The following is a 20,096-nucleotide window of genomic DNA, read 5'->3' as shown; positions in this document are numbered from 1 at the left end:
CCACTAGGGAACTGTGCTGTCACTTGTAAATCCCCAATTTTTTTCCGGTAACAAAAAGATTGGATTTATCTGCAGTGTTCATGTATCTAAACATATGCTAGATGCAACATCCATTAAGAAGTACCTTTGTCAATGCTTTCTTTCCCTGGAAAACACATTTAATGTGAGGACTCTTCTGCAGGGTCTGTAAAAAAAGAAATTTGCAAATAGAGGAACAGAATGTTCTATTACATTTTAGGCTTCTTTTCCCCAGGTTGGATAAAGTTTTTAAACAGGGGCTTTGCATTGATTAGCATTTGTGGGCTCCAGATTTTCTTTTAAATATGTGGCATTTGGGATAACCGAGTCAATAATTTTAATAAATGTTATAATATTTTCTTTATAATTATAAACAGTAGGGTTCACAAGTGAGCCTTAAATGCTACTTAAAAGTACTCAAGAAAGTTTTTTATTTAATTTTTCAGCTTTATCTGTAAACTTTTTTTCTTTTAATGTAGGCAATTTAAATGTTTAACTTTGTAATTTGTTACTGTCAGTTTTTCCATTTAATACTTTTCTCTTTTCTAAAAAGTTGAAAACCTGCCACGATTTCATTTTAATGCTTCCCTATCCACGTTGATCACAGTGCAACTTGAATGCTAGTCAGTCAACAAGCATTTATTATGTACCAGGCACTGTGCTAAGTAGTAGGAACACAAAGAGGACACTTCTGTAACCCAGTCTTTGCCCTCAAAGAGCTTATATTCGAATAGAGGAGACAACACTCAAATAATTGCACATGCAACATTTATCCATTCTAAGTGCATAGAGAAGACCCTAGTAGTAGGGGAAAGTGGGGATCAGGAAAGGCTACCTGCAAAGGCAAGATTTAAGCTAAGTTTTGAGGGAAACCAGGAGAGAGGTGAGGGCAACAATAAAGGGACAGAGAGAAGAAATGGAGTGCCGTGTTCAAGGAACAGCAGAAAGGTTGGCTCCCTGGATCACAGATATGGAAAGGGAAGCCAAGTACAAGCAGAAAAATGTTCAGGTTTCAGAAAACCCCAGTAGTTATTAAGCTTGCTAACAAGCTCGTCCACTCAAATACATCAGTTCTATTGTCTGGTGATCACCAAGCGTATTTTCTGCAATGGTAGAATGGTGTTCATTATGGAAACTGATCAAAATGCAATCCTTCCACAGATGAGCTGTGCCAGTCCATACGTGGAACCCAAACACAGTCGGCTGTCTTCTACAGAGACCTCTCAGTCACAGTCCTCTCATGAAGAATTCCGCCAAGAAGTGGTTGGGAGCAGCGCGGCCTCCCCCATCCGCAAGACGGCCAGCCAGAGAAGGTCCTGGCAGGATTTAATCGAGACGCCCCTGACCAGCTCAGGATTGCACTACCTTCAGACTCTCCCTCTGGAGGACTCGGTATTCTCTGACTCAGCGGTCATCTCCCCAGAGCACAGACGGCAGTCGACCCTCCCAACTCAAAAATGCCACCTGCAAGATCACTATGGGCCATATCCCTTGGAGGGAGAGCGAATGCAGGTGTTGAATGGCAATGGGGGCAAGCCTCGCAGTTTTACTCTCCCCCGAGATAGCGGGTTCAGTCACTGCTGCCTGAACGCCCCGATCAGCGTGTGCGACCAACCCGAGGATGCGCAGCAGACCGAGGTGGAGGAGGACGAAGAGGAGGAGGACGAAGAAGGGGAAGCCGCAGGAGAAAACATAGGGGACAAAAGTAAGTATATTTGTTCAGTTGCTTATCTTTTATATTAAAAGTCTTAACCTTTCCAAAAGCTTGTTTTAATAGAATTTCTTTTCCTTTTTTTCCTTAAAATATTGGCTCTCATCGTATAAGTGATTAGGTATTCTTTGGTGGCCTGCTTTCAGTATTTCAGTAATCTGAGGGAAATGAAGAGAAATGTAGCTTCAATCCCCAAAATCAACAGTTACAGCAAATAATTCTTTTTCCTATCTGCTAGTGTTGCTTCTAAGAAGGGCCACTTGAATTTCTTATTTCTTCACCCATTCGTTTTGGCTCCCACATGTGTACATTATCCCTTTAGCCCGTAGTTTTAAGACATTATAAATCCTTTAAAGGTAGAATAAGAATAGCTTCAACTGAAGAAGTTAAGGATGTTTTATTTACCACTGCAATTCTCTCTCTTGGAGAATTTGAGAGGAAAAATACCAGAGACAATTTTGTTACAGAAAATTTTCCCTATAATATTCCTATGAACTGTCGAGATCTATATCCATCTATCTAATCTATATGTATATTTGGTAACCATCCTACCCATAGTCCCTTCCTATTCTTTATGCCACAAACATTTTTCATATGATTACTCTGTGCAGAATACTAATCTAGGTACTGGGATAGATACAAAGTTTAGATAAAACATGGTTCCTGCCCTCATGATGTTTATAGCCCAGTGAATGTAAATATACTTTGCAGATTGCTCTCATGGTGTGAAATAACACTTTTCACATAAAAACCAGTTGAATTGGCCTAATGAAGACACAACCAAGTATTTGGCACCCCAAAGAGCCAGGTAGCTTTGCTACTAGTGGGTGGATGTATATTTCATAGGCCATACCCTTAACCTCAGTTGCCCAACTTGCAAGTGTGGAATTCTCACTTACACTTGAAGAAAGGACAGTGGACTAATTCAGCACATAACTATTGCCCCTGCTAGAAAAATAACTGTGACTCAAAGCCAATGTCTACTGATAGGTCAGTTGTTTTCTACTTAGCACATTTCAAGTTTAACTTATTTTAAATAATACTGTAGGGTTTGTTTGGAAGCTGATCTGCAAAAATCGTCAATCCCCATTTTCATGGGGTTCTTAGTATGAATATAGACTGGATTAGCTCACATTACCTAAAGCATAACAGTCACACATAATAAGAATCCAGATAGCAAAGGTTTCCTATAAGGTGACTCTCCCCCAAAGTAGCATCATGGTAGTTTCCACTGTGCGCAAAGAAGATTGTTCTTCTGTCATCACTCCCCTTCCTACTTGCTTAACTCTCCATAGACATAGGATTACAGTCCAAAGCTATTTAGGAAGACTGGTGGGGAGGCATGCACAAGGCACCTAGAGGCAGAAATAAAACATCAGATAAATTTTAATGTTAAAAATTATTGTAAAAATTATCTTAGATACCTTAAAATATACTAAACAAGGAATTAGAAGGTCCCTTTTGGCTCTTTCAATTTCATTCAGGGTGCCAAGCAGCTGTTGTTGTATTGCTTGGAGTTTCTTGTTTGTTTTTCATGAAGTGGATTTTTTTCATTAGGTTCTTATAAATTTTAAGTGGCATTAAAAACCAGGCATGGAAAATTGAACTGAATTTTGTCCAGAAATTATGTCATCATTACTAATACAGCTAAGAAGTCTTTGAAGACTAAACGATCTTTTAGGCTAGGCATCTAATAATCCCTTGCCCATGCAACATGTCAGGCTGAGAAGATGAAGCAGAAAGAAAGAAATAGTGGGATGTATTTTTGTTCTATTTTACCAGCCCTTCGGTTGAACATTTTCCAAAGTAGCCAGGTTTACCCTTCCATGAGTCCCTTCAACTGTTCCCAGTCTCTTTCTGCTGCTTTTGGCTTTTCTTTTGTCAACTATTTAGTGATCTATGGTGTTTTCTGGTGGAGTGCCTTTATTTTACGATAATATAGATGCCTCTTGCGGGTCAATTTTGCAAGTTCCCACATGAGTTGAGTGGGCTGCTGATGCAGCCACATCATTTAGCACAACTCTCTCTCCCCCTTTTTGCAGTGTAATACAACAGGCTGGTCATGTAAAGCATATTGGTTGGTTTCATGCTGTACATTTTCTCTTTGTGATTAAATTATGTGGAACAGTCCGTGTCTTTTCATATGTTCCTTACTAATGGGGAGTATGGTTCAATAGAATTGCTTGGACATCCCTTCTTCTCTGCCATTCACTATCCCCCAGGCACAGACTGATGGACAACGTATACATTTCTATGGAAGTTACTAGCTGCTATCTCAGGGTAGCTCCAAACTCCTCCTGACTGAAATTCATTTCAAAGACTTGCCAAATGGTAGAATATGTGTTTACCTTCCTTTTGCCATGTTACTTCTCTTCTTTAGAGACTGTGTATACATATATACATATATATGTGTCATTTGAGGAATGGGAAATAGAAATGTAATAGCCAGTGATCCAAAAGTGACCTCCTGAATTTAGTTACAGCGTGCTGTACCCGTTTATAGAGGCAGCTGAACACTATAATACGATAGAGTTCTAGATTCGGTGTCAGGAAGGCCTGACTTTGAATCCTGCCTCAGATGCTTACGAGATGCTGCGTGGCCTTGGGCAAGTTGTTTAACCTCTCTAGGCCTCAGTTTCCCTATCCATGAAATGGTGATAATTATAGTACCTAACTCACAGGGTTGTTGTGAGGCTCAAATGAGGTAATGATTTTAAAGCTCTTTATAAACTTAAATGCTATGTAAATGTTAGCTAGTTTTATTGTTGTTCTCATTTTTATTAAGCTGTCAAGAAGACACTACCACCTAGATCATTTATTCAAACAGCCTCATGTCTATAAAAAGGTTCTTGCCTATAGTTGAAAACAAGATAGAAATTATGCCTGTCAGGCCCCATCTCTTATATTTCCTCCTAGGTTCTACAGTAATAATTCTGAGCATGTAGGTGGACAGCCAACACATCCTAATAATATGCTGCCTCTGTCCTGTTTGAATTGACCCACAACAGTGAATTTTTATCAATCAGATATAGACCCATACAGAGAATAGATTTAATTCCTCCATTTCAAAATGTTTTCCTGAATTCAGTTAAGACATTAAAAGTAGGAAACTTGGCAGAGTCTTCTAAACTGAACAGGCTGTGATGGCAATAAAAGGGTTGTACTTGTTTATGAAGCTTGTCAAAACACAATTCCCCAAATCCACAATCCAGAGTATATTCCAGTTGTGTTAAAATGCTAAATGGCCTGTGTATATGTTGCTTTGCATGATTTTGGTCTTCAATTCTGTGTTCTAATAAATTACAGAGGTACTTTATATCTTCTTTTAAAATTGAGGTGTTCAGCTCCAAGTCTAGTTGTAATTTGCTGTAGATGAATTGATATTGGTTTGAAATGGGTGATGCTAAACAGACAGAGGTGAGCAGTTATTATTTTGGGCTCTGAAAAGACTCATTTAGTGTTTGGGTATATATCACCATATAGTAGTCAGGTTTGGGAACTTGAGGAGAAAACACATAATCATATCCACCTTAAGATAACTTCTAGATTTATTGAATAATATACAAACCAAATGGACATACTTGTACAATAAAGATACAAGAAGGCATGTATACCCCTACCTCTCTCCCATCCTGAGTGTCTGCTTGCCTGTCCTGAGAGCCTCACGAATGTGTTTCTGAATCTTGTGTTATCAATATGGCTTGGCTCAGACCACCAACTAGTTCTGGTTCACCCACAGATGTAAGAGGCTGTACAGTTTTATAATTACATAGACAAAGGGAGCTGAGTCCTCTAAGTTGGGCTGAGCAAACAGAAGTTGCCTTTTAATACTCCAACCATGAGTAGGTCAGATTAGGTTAAACACAAAGATGGAGTCAGAGTCTGTACTGATGGATATTCATATCTTACTCTTCCCATCTGTATCTCCATACCCCATTACCCCCCTGCCTTTTGGTGGAAGAACTTATCTAATCAGCCTGTATCATACCATCACTGGGGAAGAAAAGCAATAAAGTTTGATCCAAGTTAGTTTCAACAGGAGCTTATAAGGATATATCTGTTCATAATACTTCAATTAATTGAAAGCATATAGTATAACAACTCTTGTCTACCAAGATTAATCACAGAATGAATACATGAAACACATTATAAATGCATACGGTTAGGAGATAGAACCTGGACGTGTGATTTCATTGTATAGGGAAATCCTAGATAAGGGAACTCTCTTCTTTAATGCAGGTCAGTATTTCTCTCTAACTTATAGCCTTAAAGAAGTGCCTACAATACTAAAAGATTAATTGACTTGCTCAAGTACCACACCAAGGCAGGACTACATGTGAGTGGCATGATGTGAACACAGGTCTTCCTGCCTGTAAGGCAGCTTTCTGTCTGCTCTATCATGCAGCCTCTCTTACACAAGCGCAAACTCCAGGCAATATCAGTCACCACACTGAAATGGTCTTTGTGTCATGCACTTTGGAAACCAACTGAGGTCTACTTTGAAAAAGCAGGTATTTCTATTATATTAGCACTGGATGCTATTCGCATAATATTTTAAACATTTTAAAGCTTTTTTTCATATCTTCTCACTGATTTTTTCCTGTGGAAATTATGGTAGCATCCCATTCCTACCCTCACTTTATCATTATTTTTGTTTACCCAGCATAGATAGAATGTACCTCATTTCAGCAGCCTGATTCAATTCAACTAAGATTAATAAGTAGTCATTTTGTATTAGAAAATGTGCTAGATATGGGCTACAAAGATAAAAAGAGATCATTGCCTGCAGTCAAGGAGGATGTCATATGATAGTGGGAACGAGATATGGAAACCAATAAGGCTGATATCAGATAGAATGTTTTAAAGTTAAAGGAGAAATACAAAGCACTATGAGAAAATTTAAGGAAGGAGTGGTAATACCTGAGTTCCTTGAGAATAGGGATAGTTTCACTGTTGTCCATGTCCACAGGGCCTAACTGGCTGTTTGTAGGTGATAATTAATGCTTTATTAAATAGTTGATTGATTGATTGAAGACAAGGATTTCAACAGAGATGAAAAACGCGTGTATTCCAGGCACAGGAAATGTCCTGCTCCAATGCAGAGAGGTGAGAATGAGATGGTGGAATGGGTGAGAATGTCTACTAGGAGAGAAAGGGGGTAAAGAATGGATTCAGTGCTGCAAAAGGGCAAGGAAGATGAAAACAAAGGGCCATTAAACCTGCAATTGAAGGTTTCCTGGTAACTTTGGAAAGAACCATATCCATAGACCCGTGGAGTGGGGTTGGAGGTAGAGCACAGGGGCATATAGATCCCAAGCCTTCCTCAGAGGCTATCCAATTTGACCACTCTTTTGCAGATGAGGAAACTGAGTCCTTGGGAAATTAATGACTTACATAAGGTCGCACAAGTAATGTCTGATGCAGAATTTGAACTTTGGTCTTCTGGCCCAGCATTAAGGTTTTTCCCACTACACCACATTGACTTCCTATATAAATAGTGTCAGAAATGATATTTCAACCCAGGTCTTAATACAAAGCCAATATGTTTTCCGTTGTACCATTTTAATGGAGTCAATGAGTAAATACTACATATGTAGAATGATCGTTTGAAGAGTCAAGGGAAGTCTCTTGGGGACAAAGGGATAAAGGGAGGGGCAAAGATAGGGAAAAACTCAGTGTATCTTTGTTAGCAGAAGGATGGAGCCAGTAGAGGGGGAAAGATTACCAGTTAATAGGCCTAATTTTAATTCATACTGAACTTCAGCTTGGGTCAAATGAAAACCAATTGGGAAAACTGCAGACATGTTGCCTTTGTGTAATAGCCAGTTCTAAGAAGGAATGAATGAGGTTGGCAAGATAAAATCTGGCATATTTATGGATGATCTAGGAATAAGAGATGTTCCCAGATAACTATATTTAAAAATATATCTGGGGAAAAAATAATTATGACCTAAAGTCCTTTGTGTAGAATTATACTGTTGGAGGAGTTCAGAATTCAATGTTAAATTAGTGTCTCAATATCCTGTACTAGTCATTTAAATTATCTAGGCCAACAGACAATGAAGAAGGGCATGATGACTATACCACTGCAGTGGGCAGAAGTCTACATGAACGTTAGCCAACTCTAGCCATTTTAAGGGCACTGGGGGAATTCTCTAACAAATCCCTAAATGTGTGAGGTTAATTTGGGAGAAGGAGGAGGATGTAACTCAGCGTGTAGGCAGTAGGAAGTTATTCTAAGAATGTGGAATTGTTGTGAAGAGAAAGAGGCAGCCAAACCAGGGCGGGGAGAAAGTCATTCCCAAGCTTGGTGGCAGATCCTACCACTTTTTGTCTTTTGAGAGCATAGTGTTAGCACAACCAGGTGAAATCGTTTTTCAGGTTAGAGCTGAAAGATAGCATTTGGATGGGGATAATCACTGAGAGCCTTTGGAGAAATAGTAGTGAGGGGCATGAGACTTAGAGAGGAAAACAAGTCTGAGACATTGGCAAGAGAAAAGAGCCAAGGGAACTTGAACACAAAGGCAAGACGTTTACTTTTCATGGGGAAGTATTTCCTATAAAAGATTTAGCCTTTTTAAAATGTATTGAGCACCATCCAGATTGATCAGATAAAGAAATCACCTAAGAGAAGACTAGAAAGGTGAAGTATTATATTAATTATTGAGCAATTCTGTATAGTCTTTCAATTCAGATATGAATTTTGCGTATACTTATCAGAAACCAAAAATGAGATATGAATTGCTAAGCATTAATGTTAAGAAGTTAGTGTTAATAAGAAGGAAGGAAGGAAGGAAGGAAGGAAGGAAGGAAGGAAGGAAGGAAAGAAGGAAGGTACGAAGGAAGGAAGGAAGAAGGAAGGAAGGACGGAAACAGGTAGAGAGAAAAAGGAAAGAATCCTTATTATAATAGTTTAGCCAGATTTTCTTCATGCACCCATGCATATTTTCTACAGAACTGAGCTTGGGAAAAAAAAGGTGCATTTACATTATTTTTAAAATAAGTTGGGCCTAGCAGTTCTTCTGGTAAGATACAACCAATGTTAGCAGCTTGATTTTGTAGCGTATCTTCAATTAACTTTAAATTTGCATTATTAACCAGTTTCTAAGGGTTGAAAAGGAGGCGGTTTTTGCTTGTTTGCTTGTTTCCACCTATCTTTGCACATAGTTCCCCTTCCTCTTTGTCTCTGGATATATGGTAAAGCAGAATGACACATTATATGACCCTCTGAGCATTGCTTACCTGACTCCGCTTGCATGCCACCTAGGAAATAACTGCTATTTCTGTTGCTAGCTCTTTGTCATTTTATCCCTTCCCTCTTAAAACTATTGAAATCACAAATAATTGTTGAGTCAAAAACATTTAGGTTTTAGTTTTTAGCATAATGTTCCAATAGCTTAGCATGTCTTTGGATGGAAATGGCCACATGGAACTTGTATGTTAGCAATAAGAATAACTAGTCTTTGTATTCCAATTTATTCCATACTTTCTTGAAGGCTCTAAGCATTCTTTTCTCGTTGTAAGGGAGATGTAAAATCATTATTCCCATTTCAGAGATGAAGAAAATCTGGCCAAGAATAATAAAGTGATATTTAGCAGGACACAGGCACATGTAGGAATGGGATCCCACAGGATTATCTAGATTTAGGCAGTTTTTCTCTCTCTACCATGACATACTAGCTCTCAGGAAGGAAGGGAGATGGCTCTGAAACCATTAGTAGCACTTGGCTCATTACCCTGGGTTTCCCTTGGAAATCTTCCATCTTATTCCTTACCTAGGTTCATCTTAGCCTGTGAAATGTGATAAAACTGGAGCCTGAAGTGGTTCAGCTGCACCTCAGTGAATCCCCAGCAGTCCTACTACCACCACAGTCTCAAAAGAAGTGTTAAATAAATAATGAACCAGATTTAAAGGGTCATTTCAAAAGGCTCTAAATGCTGCTGAGTAGCACCAGCATTCTGGGTAGCTGGCTCAAAATTAAGTCACTCCTCCATTCTAGGAAAAGAATGTATGCGATGTGTTTATTTTCTGAAGGAGAGCTATTCAAATTCAGCCACAATATTATGTTTTACCTTGTCAGGACAATGGAAAGATCAGCCATTCTTACTCAAATCAATATAGTAATTTTGCCAGTTTTCCTCAAATCTTCTAACTTTAGCAGAGTCACTTGTCTATATCTCATTAATAATAACCATACACCAAGAACATCCTTATAACTTCTGCAACTTTGCCTCAAGTGAGAAACAAAGACAGTATCTGTGATTATCTTTTTTCTTAATCTAGTGACTCCTGTGGACAAACAAAATCTCAAAATTTCATGATTTCATGTTCAGTTTCGATGGAATTACCTAGTAACTATGAGGTCAAAGAATTAATGAATATTTAAGAGAAAGCAAAAGCCCAGTCTGAAGAATGTGACCTGACAAGATGAGGGGGGCAAAGATCTAAATTCTTGAATTAAGTAAACCATACCGAATGGTATGGTTTTTAGTTAGCCATTTCTAGTTTTTTAGCATTTAGTTAGCAATGTTAATCTGGACTATAAAATCATATCCACATGTGGGTTTGTGAATTTCTGAGATTTTAGGTAATCAACACTATACAATCAGCAAACAAGAGATTAAGGAAATAATAAAGTCATAGATAACATCCTTATTTCTTGACTGCCTCAAGATCAGAACTCTAGGGCATCCTCGGTGAGATCCAATGATGGAATTCAAATAAATTAACAACCGGTTCTCCACGGAACCAAGCCAAGGTACCGCTCCCACTGCTGACATGGCAGGCGGAGGCTCTGCCCTCACTACCAACTGGTTCCTGGAACTCAACCTAAAATTAGGTACTGGTTCTACCAAACTGGTGGGAACTGGCTGAATCCCATCACTGGTGAGATCCATAGTCACTAAAAAGAGGTCCACCTACCAATATACAGGAAGAAACAGCCCATAGAGATATATCTTGGATAAATACTGCAACAGCAACAAAAAACAAAACAAAACATTGAATCAATTTCATAATTGACTACACGTAAGACAGTGACCAGATTACACTTGAGGAAGTGAGCAGCTTTTTCAGTGATCCCAACCTATTTCCTGATACAAAACTGATATTTTTTTACACTAATATTCTCCTGACGATGCTTGTTAGGTATGAATCCGAGCACATCACAATCTCTGAAGAATCAAAATTGCAGATAATTAACAAAAGTCAATGGAAATAGTTGATGGAAGATTCAGTGGCTTACTAATAATGACTTGCACACAAAAGGTGTTACTAAAGACGTCAGTGAAAAAATTCATGATCAAAAAAGGAAGTGTTCTGGTTATGTTGTAACAGTGGAGAGTAATATTTGATTGTATACAAAACTGGAATCCCTCAAGTATTCAAAGACCTAGACATTAAAACAAAGGTTCTTAATCTGGGGTCCATGAACCTCAAGTGTAGATGGATAGACAGAGTGATGTGTGTATCTATACAATGATAACTTCATTGAAGTGTATATTCATTCATTCAACAAACATTTAAGTACCTACTGTGTGCTAGACACTAAAGCTACATGGCAAATAGCTACATTTAACATCAATTTCATGCCACCAGCACCAATGAAATTTAATATATTTCCAGAGGACCCACTAAGTACATAAACACCACCACTGTGGCCTCCTCTCTCTTCCTACCCATACCCCTATACCAGTCTAGTTCAGTGCATTCCTCTAGGCTAGAATAAGGGTATTGCCTAGTACTACATACTATATACCAGAAATAAGATAATTAAATAGAAGGAAAAATAGTGACATATGCGCTATTTTTATTTTATGTATTTTCCACGTCCTCTTTTTCCTGGGTGTTTGAGATGTCTATTACTCTATATTTCCTTTGTTTCCTCACAGGCCTTATTAGAACACAATAACCATGGAAAGGTCATTGTCAATGGTTTAAAGGCCTTATAAAAAACTTTTATTTTTATAACTGAAGATATTTCTTTAAAAATATCATTTTGTATTTATTCGACTTAAATGTGTTATTAATGCTTCCTTATTTTTATGCCATAGTAATTTCCCAATATATATACAGCATATGAATATATTCTTAACTATAATATATTTTTTACATCTACGGATTTGAAGCTAGGAGACGATATTCTAAAAATATCTTAAGATGAATGCAAATGAGGAGTTATACAACTTCTTTCCAAAAGTGTTGATCATTTTTAATCACAGGAGAGAGGATTTGTTAGAATTTGCAAGTTTTTAAAAGTTAATAGGAAATGGAAAGAAATGTTTTTCAATTTGAATTCATGTGGTTGTACACGTGTCCCACACATAAAACTTGGTGAGCATGAATAGTCAGTTAACCTATCAGTTAAGGACATGGAAGAGGAAAATTCTTTGAAAAGATGTTTCCACAGTCTAAAGATGGTTTGGTTTGGTTTTGCTTTTTGAAGTAGAGAACAAATGACCAGTAAGTGTTTGTGTTTGTTGTCCTTTTGTCTTCGTCACGTATTCAGTTCAGTTCAGTAGTTATTAAGCACTTACTACATAAGTATAAGGCAGCATGGTGTAGTAGATAAGAGAGCCAGCCTTGACATCAAGATGGCTAGGGTTCAGGTCCTGCCTGTGACACACACTTAACTATGTGACCCTAGTCAATTCTTTTTGGAGGCAAGAGGAGTTAAGTGACTTGCCCAGGGTTACACAGCTAGTAAGTGGCTGAGGCCATATCTTGAACTCAAGTCTTTTTGACTCTAGAACTGGTGCTCTATCCACTGAACCACCTTGCTGCCCCGCCCCAATCAAATCTCTTAAACTCTCAGTCCCCTAGGAAATTTGCTAAGACCATAAATTATAGACCAGTCATCCAACCTTAGTGGTAGGGGGCATTGCCTATACCCACTACAGATCCTCTGTGGGGAAATCCCCTGCTCTCTGTGAAGCACTGAATCCTACCATTTGAAAAGTATGAAAGAAATGGCTTTTCCAAAGAGAAGTTGTTTCTTGCTTGCTGCATGGTTTGAGTCTTGGTTTATTTCCTTCCTACAGTTTTTTAAAAGTATTAGCAAGAATGTTCCAAAGAAGTGGTTTTCTGCTTCCTTCTAAGTTTTTGGTTAATGAAGAAATAAATACAAAACACTATTTTGTGTCTACTATACATGTTGAAAATCTTTCTCTACGAGATTAGTCTACAGACTTATTGTAGTAATTTGGGGGTCACGAATATAATTAAATCTTCCTTTAATAATTGGAGAGCTCAGTGGGAATGGGAATGCTCATTCTTTGGTACACATAGGTTGCTATTATAGTTAAAGAAGATATAGGAAATTAAACTTAATGTGTATGTAACAGTTATTCTGATAAGACTTGGACTGGCTGCTTTGCAATAGACTTAAGTGGTTAAAGACCCCATTAACTATTTTCCCCCCAGTTCAGGAAGATAGTTCACTCCCACCATAATAGTTAGCAATAATAACAAGCATATATATAACACTTAGAGATTTGCAAAGTTTTTTAAAATCATTATCTCACTTGATCGTCATGACATCCCTAGAAGGTAGTTGCTATCATTATCCCCACTTTAGGAATAAGGAAACTGAGGCAGGTGGAGGTTAAGTGAATGGTCCAGGATCACAGTTAGTATCTGAGGCCAGATAGGAACTCAGTACTTCCTGACTCCAAGTACCATACATCACCCATTTCTCCATCTATCCATCTATCTGATTATTAATTATCATCTCAACATCATTTGAAAATACTTGATCAAAAGAGTAAGCAGTCAATAATAGTCATTAAACATTTATTAAGCACCTACTATGTGCCCAGCACTGTGCTGTGTGATTTAGATACAAATATGAAAAAAGAAAGTCTCTGCCCTCAAGGAGATTACAGCCTAATGAAAGAAGACAAAAACCCAAGAGTGACTTGTCCATTCTGCTGGGCTTTAAATTCCATTGCAGATTGTTATGTTTCACTCTTTAATAAGCCCAATGTGTACTTATGTGTCTCTTCTACACGTAGCTGAGACAGAAACCAAGTCCAGACATGATGTTTTTTAGCAATAGGGTTTCACACTTCATCCTCCTCTTTTCCTCTGTTCCTATAGCACTATAGTGTGGCAGGATTCCCATCGATTATAAATGTGACAAATGTTTCCTTTTTCCAGAGTGCTAAAATGATAGTCTAACCTAACAATGAGAAATTGTGCTTTGTCTTTTAAAAAGGGAACAAGGCAACTCCAACTAATATAACTATATTTCTTCTTGACAACACCACGCAAAGTAAATTAGCCAACCGATGCAGCATCCTACATACATTGTGCAGATAATTACTACCTATAAAACAACATTTTTTCAATCAGTTTTGACTGGATCCTTTGGATTTCCAGAGGGGAACCAGTCACTCTATCTTCTCTAAGTATCATTTATGCAACATTTAGGAAATTAATTAGAATTGGATTAAGATCATTTTACAGGGTTTTTTTTTCTCTGGATTGATTGACAAGTAAAAAGTTGCCTATTATAGTTGAAGAAAGAGAGTTTAGTTAGTCATAAGTACTGGCTAATATGGATAGGAAAACCCATTTTGGAAATCAATAAAATATAATGAATTTTTCTTGGTGATTCAAAAGTCCTTTTAGTATCTAGGGTCAATAGTATAAACATCAGTTGCCATTGTAATGTAGTTGAGAGTTATGGCTAATGGACTGTCAGAAAAAAATGAATGCTAGTGTCTGGGAATCTTGAAACTACAGATTTTAAACATATTTTTCACTCTCTTCCCCATTTAATAACGCTACCTGATCACAATTCCAAGTTTTATTTTGTTTTTGTTTCTTTTGGGGAGAAAGAGGGTAAGTTATACATAGCTTGTTTTTGCACCTTTCTTTTCTTTATTGTATTTTATTCAATATCCTCTCATGGCACATGTAAACTGAGGACGTATTGTTAGTGCTGCTTCGGCAAGTAATGGTTCCTCCAGGATGATTCACAAATAATCTTCTACCATTGCTACCCATAATCTAGGATTCTTAAACCAAAATACACGAACTTGTGACAGAGAGACAGACAGAGACAGAGGGGGGGGGAGGGAGAGAGAGGGAGGGAGAGAGAGAGGGAGAGAGAGAGAGAGAGAGAGAGATGGAGGGGGGGAGAGAGAGGGAGAAAGGAGAGGGGGGGGAGAGAGGGAGAGAGAGAAAGAGGGAGAGAGAAAGGGAGATGGACAGGCAGACAGACAGATGGACAGAGATAGATAGATAGATGATAGGTGGAGAGACAAACTTATTTCAATATTTCTTTCCTTTATAATCCTATGGAATTCATTTCATTTAAAAACATACCAAGAAACGAATATGGGGCAGGCTTCACAAGCCTTCCAAAGAAGGTCATGATCATAACACACACACACACATGTGAGCACACACACACACACACACACACACACACACACACACACACACACAAAATTAAGAATGCTTGTACTTAAACCAACTTTTGTGCTTGGTCCAATGTGGATTCAGCTCTGTGAATTATCAAAAGGAAATTTGAGAGCATCCTTAATAGAAGAACATTAAATATGTAGACAATGTATTGATGCCATAGTTTGTTTTTGTTCTGCATCTCTGCTTTTTTCTCTGTTCTTTAGCTACACTCACACACTGTTTTGAAAAAGAAAGGATAGGAGGAATAGCTTGAGATCAGTGATGGGCTTTAATACAATACTGCTACAAATCATGACTGGTACAGTCCCACCCCTAACTTTAGAATGTATTATCTTCTTCCCAACCTCCAGAGTTATGGGGCTGCCCACTCTTGATTTAGATTCCCAGAAGCCAAGGCTTATGGAGATTGTTTTGCTCTCCTAATTAAAAGAGCTGTTATGCATCAGCACCAGAGGTAGGCTAGATGTTTACTATTCCAAAAATATTTTTGTACAAAGGCAGAAAAACATGTGAATGACTAAGTGGGGCATAAAGCCTAACTTCTGGATAGTAGGTTAGCTTGTAGTTGTGCTCTTGGTGGTAAAATCTTGGAGCCCCTTTTTGATGATACTATTGAGACATTAGACTAATGCATATTATACTTTAATTATGATATTGAGGTTTCCATCACTATATATATACATATATATATATATATATACACACATATAGTTATACAGCATACGGTGTGACTTAAGCTACAAGTATATGCCAGTTTGTATCGTACCACATTATGAAAACTTAGAAAGAAACTTAAAGGATACTTAATCCAATCTAGGCACTGTGCTAGGACCTAGAAATACAAGAGATAAAACTGACGTGGTTCCTCCCCTCAAGGAAAGGAGACATTCTCTTGGGGAGATAATATGTATGTCCCTGTTTGCTTCAATTATTTATCATGCACATAGCTTCAAGACCCTTTACTATCATGGTTACCTTGGTCTAGACTCCAAGCCTTCCAAGCCTATTAATGACTCACTTAAAATTTGTCAACTAAAACTGAACACAGTAATCCAACTGTAGTCTTTTATTATTAAAAAAAAGTGGACCTATTACCTCCTACGATCTGGGGATTGTATTTCTCTTAAAGTCATGTAAGTTTGTGGTAGTTTTGAGGGCATCGACATTAGCCCAGGGAGTTTTCAATCAATCAAAAATCCTGTCTTTTTTTAGTGAACTGGTGTCAAACCAGATCTCTTATCCTTACCTGTTATAGTTGGTTTTTAAAGGCAAAATGTAGGGCTTTTCATTACAGTTTTGTTCATAATTCCAATTCTTCAAAATCCTTACAGATTCTGATGGCTTAGTGTTGCTTAAATTCGATAAGCCTGACTTCCATTACTTTATCGAATTTTTGCTAAAAGATGAAAAGATTGAATAGGACCAGGACCAAAGCCAGAACTATATATCATGCTCCCTTTCTCCAAGGTGACAGGAATCCATTAAACAGCCTTCTAATAGCTAGCATTTAGATATATAGTGCACTTAAGGTTTGCAAAGCACATTTGATAAGGCCCAGTATTCTCTAACTTCATTATTCTAAACTCCAAGATGATATGGTTACATTCTCCCAACTTTGCTGTTATTTGTATAGAGGCAACAACTAATTTATTGTTAGATAGTCAATAAACATTTATTAAATGCCTACTATGTGCCAGGCACTGTACTAAGTGCTGGAGATACAATAAGAAGCAAAACGGTTCCTCACCTCAAGGAGCTCACAATCTAATGAAGGAGACCACAAGCAAACATTAACAAGATATCAAGGATAAACAGGAAATAATTGAGAGGGAAGATGCTAGAATTTAGAGGAGTTGGGAGAAGCTTCCTGTAGAAGATTAAATTTTAGTTGGACTTAAAGGAAACCAGGAAAACCAGAACATGAAGATGAGCATTTCAGTCACGAGAGAGCCAGGAAAGAAAGGTCGTTGTTCTTAATTAAGAATAACAATAACAATTCTCACAAAAAAAGTACATCTAGATCAGGCCTGCACTACATACAGTTTGTGGGCCACTTGTGGTCTGCCAAAGCGGCCCATTGGTGGTATGTTGTGCAGGCCTGTTTTACATCCTCTACAGTTTTCACAAGCTGCCCAAAATCCTTTCGTGGGCTGCAAGCAGCATGTGGCCATAAGCATCCCTGTGGCCGTGAATAGCCTGTGGGCCAAATGTTGTTCAGGACAAATCTAGATTTTTCTAACTCTAGAGTGATGAAATCATTAGTAAGTCAATAATTTTTCATCAAAAAATTCAGAGTCCTAGTAGATGTCCCCAAGGACTATTACAACTTGCCTCTACTTTGTAGTATAATTCTACCATATCACTTTTCCTTCCTGGTCTTTTTATATCCTCAGTCAAATGTTCTTCCTACACTACACTTAAATCCTTATGTTTGTGGATTTGTTTACAAGTGAATATCTTCTTTCTAACACGATGGTACCATAGACACACATTCATTTTAAACAAAGTGCACCTTTTAATTCAATATTCGAGTCAAGAATCCAATCCCAACAAGTTCACTGTGTCACCTATGAAATGCCCTTTACCTTGTGTTTAATTTTCAAGTTCACTCCATTGGCTATCCCCAAAGTTCTATGGCATTTATATCCAATTTTTAATCATTCATGATAACCAAGCCCAAGTGAATAGCATAAAAAATGAACAGCTAAAAATTCTCTTTAACAAAAAGCTTCAATATCGTTGGCATCATCTGTTTACCCTGTGTTGTTCAGTAACATTTGCCAGAGTAGTCAAAAAGAAAACTTGAGTTGAAAGCCCCTGTCCTGTTCCCTAAACCTCCTGAGATGGGGATGTTTAAAAGCAGTGAATATCTCCAAAATAGCTACCATAAAAATCAGAGCCAGAGGTCTAAACAACATACCAATACAACAATCACATACTAATTCAAAGACCAGGCTATTTATAAAATCTCTTTATCACAAATATCATCATCTTATTAAAATATATTAAACTGAATTTTAAATGGATTAAGAACTATAGTTTTATCTTATTTGAAAAAAGAAATTTGGTGTTAAGTCATTTAATAATTCTTATGCTCAAACTGAGGGGGTGGGGAGTATTTTTAGCAAAAAAAATGGCAATGGCTCATCCAGTTAACTTTATTGTTTTATAGATAGAGAACTTGGGGCGATGAAATTGTGTAATACACCAGGTAGAAGATGATGTTATAACTAAAATTAAGACATATGATATTGGGAGCCCTGCACTGATAACATTGGTACAAAATATCATTCATATATAATAATGGATTGTACAGAGTATGGTCTGTGTTCTGAATTTGTTTTCTCTTTTTTCCAATTTTTTAACATTTTTATTTAAAGTTTATAGTTCCAAATTCTATCCCTCCTTTCCTCCCTCCCCTCCCCCCTGCCTGAGATGATAAGCAATGAGATATGTTACAAATGTGCAATTATGTAAATCATTTCCATATCAGTCATTTTGTATAAGAAGCCTGAAATAAAATAAAAAAAAATTAAGTGAAAAATAGCATGCACCAGTCTGTATTCAATGAATATCACTTCTTTCTCTGGAGGTGGCTAACATACTTCATCACTAGTACTTTGGGATTGTTTTGGATCATTGTATTGCTGAGAATACTGAGTCATTCACAGTCCTTCATCCAACAATATTGCTGTTACTGTGTAAAACATTCTCCTGGTTCTATTCATGTCACTATACCTTAGTTCATGTAAGTTTTTTCCAGATTTTTCTAAAATTATCCTGTTTGTCATTTCTGTAGCACAATAATATTCATTACAATCATATACCATAGTTCTTTTAGCCATTCCCCACTTCATGGGCATCCTTTGAGTTCCAATTCTTAGCCACAACAAAAAGAGCTGCTATAAATATTTTTGTACAAACAGGTTCTTTTCCCTTTTTTGGGATGTCTTTGGGATATAGACCAAGCAGTGGTATTCCCGCATCAAAGTCATATAGCCCTTTGGACATAGTTGCAAATTACTCTCCAGAATGGTTGGATCAGTTCACAATTCCACCAACAATCCACTAATGTCCCAGGTTTCCCGTATTTCCTCTATCATCCAACATTTTTCTTTTTGTCATATTAGCCAGTCTGATAGCTATGAAGTGATACCTCAGAGGTGTTTTAATTTGCTCTTCTCTGATCAATAGTGATTTAGAGTATTTTTTCTTATTACTATAGATAGCTTTGATTTCTTTGTCTGAAAACTGCCTGTTCATATCCTTTGACCATTTATCAATTGAGGAAAGATTTGTATTTTTATAAAATTTATTCAGTCCTCTATATATTTTTGAAGCGAGGCCTTTATCAGAGACACTTGTTGCAAAATTGCTTTCTCAGTTTTCCGCTTTCTTTATAATTTTAGTTGCATTGGTTTTGTTTTTGCAAATGGTTTTTGGTTTTATGTAATCAAAATTATGTAGTTTACATCTTGTAAACTATGTCTTCTTTGGTCCTGAATTTTTCCCTTATCCATAAATCTGACAGATAAACTATTCCATGCTCTCTAATTTGCTTATGGTATCACCCTTTATGTGTAAATCATGTATCCATTTTGAGCTTATCTTGGTATACCGTGTGAAATGTTGGTCTATACCTAGTTTCTGCCATACTGTTTTCCAGTTTTCCCAGCAGTTTTTGTCAAATAATGAGTTTTTGTCCCAAAAGCTTGGATTTTTGCCCTCGTCATATACTAGATTACTAGGGGCGTTTACTATAATGTAATTTGTACCTAATCAATTCCACTGACCCACTACTCTATTTCTTCGCCAGTACTAAATTGTTTTGATAATCAAGGCTTTATAATACAGTTTGAGATCTGATATGGTCAAACCACCTTCTTTCACATTTTTTTTTCATTGATTCCCTTGATATCTTTGACATTTAGTTCT

General features: G+C 37.3%; 1 protein-coding gene across 5 annotated transcripts in view; it reads left to right on the top strand.

Moving 5' to 3' along the window:
- Positions 1 to 20,096, top strand: part of CNKSR2 (connector enhancer of kinase suppressor of Ras 2) — a 334,206-nt gene that overhangs the window by 280,087 nt on the left and 34,023 nt on the right. For all 5 annotated transcript variants that reach the window (XM_036747697.1, XM_036747696.1, XM_036747695.1 and 2 more), the window contains one exon: positions 1,180 to 1,723. In XM_036747697.1, coding sequence (XP_036603592.1) covers positions 1,180 to 1,723 — 544 coding nt within the window. The remainder of the gene's footprint in view (positions 1 to 1,179; positions 1,724 to 20,096) is intronic.

The sequence above is a fragment of the Trichosurus vulpecula genome, chromosome 2 (assembly GCF_011100635.1).
Source record: "Trichosurus vulpecula isolate mTriVul1 chromosome 2, mTriVul1.pri, whole genome shotgun sequence".
Taxonomy (NCBI): Eukaryota; Metazoa; Chordata; class Mammalia; order Diprotodontia; family Phalangeridae; genus Trichosurus; species Trichosurus vulpecula.
Note: the sequence above shows the minus strand (reverse complement) of the source record. Positions and strands in the feature narration are given on the sequence as shown.